The sequence below is a fragment of the Anopheles darlingi genome, chromosome 2 (genome assembly GCF_943734745.1).
Source record: "Anopheles darlingi chromosome 2, idAnoDarlMG_H_01, whole genome shotgun sequence".
In the NCBI taxonomy this organism is placed as follows: domain Eukaryota; kingdom Metazoa; phylum Arthropoda; class Insecta; order Diptera; family Culicidae; genus Anopheles; species Anopheles darlingi.
In genome coordinates this window covers 88584402-88586901 of record NC_064874.1, presented here as the reverse complement: position 1 = coordinate 88586901, position 2500 = coordinate 88584402, and the positions used below count along the sequence as shown (strand labels likewise).

The 2500-nt window shown below is 46.3% G+C and overlaps 1 protein-coding gene across 1 annotated transcript in view; it reads right to left on the bottom strand.

The window, feature by feature from the left end:
• LOC125951619 (excitatory amino acid transporter 1) overlaps positions 1–2500 on the bottom strand; it is a 17207-nt gene that overhangs the window by 3704 nt on the left and 11003 nt on the right. The window contains exon 2 of the mRNA XM_049680577.1: positions 1–138. This exon is cut by the window's left edge and continues 104 nt beyond it. Within this exon, the coding sequence (XP_049536534.1) occupies positions 1–96 (96 nt within the window). The 5' untranslated portion in view covers positions 97–138. The remainder of the gene's footprint in view (positions 139–2500) is intronic.

Below are 2500 nucleotides of genomic sequence, written 5' to 3'. Positions count from 1 at the left end.
ACCGACCACGGTCAGAAAGGTGAGCAGATTCGATTTGACGAACCGCTTCCATTTTGCCGTCGGTCTGCCTTCCGTGGTCGCGTACGAGTTCGACATGGTGCTTCTCTATCACTTAACTGCTAGACTGCCACAGACTTTCTGAAAAGAGTAAAGAAATCATTTTAGCTCATCTCATCATCATCTCAATCGTCAAAAGAATTAGACAATAGACGCGCAGCAACAATGTCGATGACGTTAGCCGTGTTCTCGTCCTAGAAATAGAATTCTGGTAGCCGATGATTTAATGTTGACCTACAACGGTCCAGTTGGTGGAGTGGTCAAGATAAAAAGCTGAGATTTATTACAAACAGTGTCCTGTAGGGGCAACAGTGTGTTAGAAGTGAAATGATGACGTCAGGCGATGGTTTTTCCGCCAGAGCCGGAGCATCCAGAACCCATTGTAGACACCTGTTCCAAGATAAGCGCTGTGGCGTGTTTTGTTTAGAGTGTTTGCTGAATGATTGCGTTAAGCGGAGGACTATAAAAGAATCCAGATTTCAAGTCACGAGATACAGATGCTGTGTTGGCGCGATAAGAACAACAACAGAACCCGCATTCAAGAGGATGAATGGTGACTTCTGATTAGTAATTAAATCAAACCACCGCTCCAATTTCTTTGGCGCGTGGATGAGGTTTCTTCTTTTTGGCTATAAGACATTCGTAGAACATTCTATTTTATATAGAAGAGCAATTGCTAGGTCCAAACATTGCTCGATCCAGATATTCATTGGGAAAAAAAACTTTGGTGAGGACAGCCTCTAGAATATCAAATTTCTGTAACATATTCCATTCATTCCATTGCCAAGCCAGCTAAATGGCAATTGAACAAACTCGGCGCACAAAATGATCTCAATTGCTGAATGATGCAGTGCGGCCCAGTTTCACACCGAGTCAGCGAACACAACGATGGTTCTGTTCGCATTGGACATAAAGCGAAAATAGAAAGAAAAAGATTTGATTAAATTAATCGAACCACCAGAGCCTGAAGCAACCGAGCAGATCGCGAACTCAAACGGCGGTATTAATCATATGTCTACATGGCATGATCGTGTCCTCTGACCTCCTGCCATGCGCGATGATGTCTACTCCGCTGGTCATAAAATGTTGGAAGTTAAACTTTATGACCAATCCGCTTCACAATTAAACCAACTGAGCGACATATGGATGTATGGATGTTCTTGAGCGAGCATAAGTTAGCCATTAAAATTAACATCGTGACCACCGCGCGATGCCGTCACCTGATTGGCTTGTGGGAGGATAATATATTGCGGGGTGAGATACACATGGAATTTGCATTTCATCATCGGCTCTTGAAGGGAGACACACATCGCCTGCCACCTTTGCTGATGACGCCCGATCTTTTTATGATCGATTGATAAGCCGCAGAGCATCGTAACCGCGAAAAGAGGGCTGCTGTCAGCACGAGCAAGAAAGAGGGGTTTTGTTTAGCGATTTGTGCATCAACAACCGCCATCACGAACACGAACTTGACCGGATGAACTTTTACCCTGAACCGCCGCACTACAGTCGGCAGCGGTCTGGCCATTAAATTGTTGTGAGTGAGCTGAGTCTATCAATTATCAACATCCACCGAGGTTCATGCAATTTACCATTTTTCCTGATTGATTGCTTGCGATCGATCGATCGATCTACCGCACCAGCCGGCCAGGGAGGGAATGGACGGCGTGTTGACGCGGCCAAAGTCAAAGCCAAAGCAACTGATTAAAGCAGGCTCGGTATGATCTCATCCTTCGGTTGCAGTTCCGGGTACTCTGCGCTCTGTCATCGAAGCCAGGCCAGAAACTGTAACAAGCGCGAGGCGAAAAACTGCAACAAGGCAGAGGGAAGCCATTGCATTAATGCGCACTTGACATCATTACAAAATCCTTCATCCCGCAAGCCAAGCTACTGCACAGCACCGCGAACCACAACGGCCCTCAACGAGACGTAGCGTCATGCTTCACGGAACATCTGGTATGTTTTATGACAATATGTTGCAACCATACCGAAAGAGATGCTGCTGTTGCGGCTTGTGAAGAGTTTAATATCGTCCCATCAAAAAATGGGCTGAAGTCGGCATGGAGTCCATATGGAACATCCGGTTGATTGTCGGTTTTTGCGCTCCCGTTTGTGTCCCGTTCCAAAAGCGCAACGGATGAGGAATTGAGAATTCAATCGAACTGAAGGAGCAATACATAGTGTGCAGTTCGTTCGTCACCGGAAAGCCGGTTGGAAACTACTTTTAGTTCAACTGCTGAACCGTACGACGCATTCCTAAATGCTTCACATCCGGGTTCCAGACGAAGCTTGTCGCTTTCACGCCTGCGAAAGAAAAGAACAAAGCACTTCCCAGTAGCGGCAAAGTGCGAGAGTAGTAGCGGAGTGGAGGTATAAATCTACTCTCGACCCTCTTATTTGGTCACAACGTCACGCTAATCGGCTTGTCCGTGTCGGGACATAA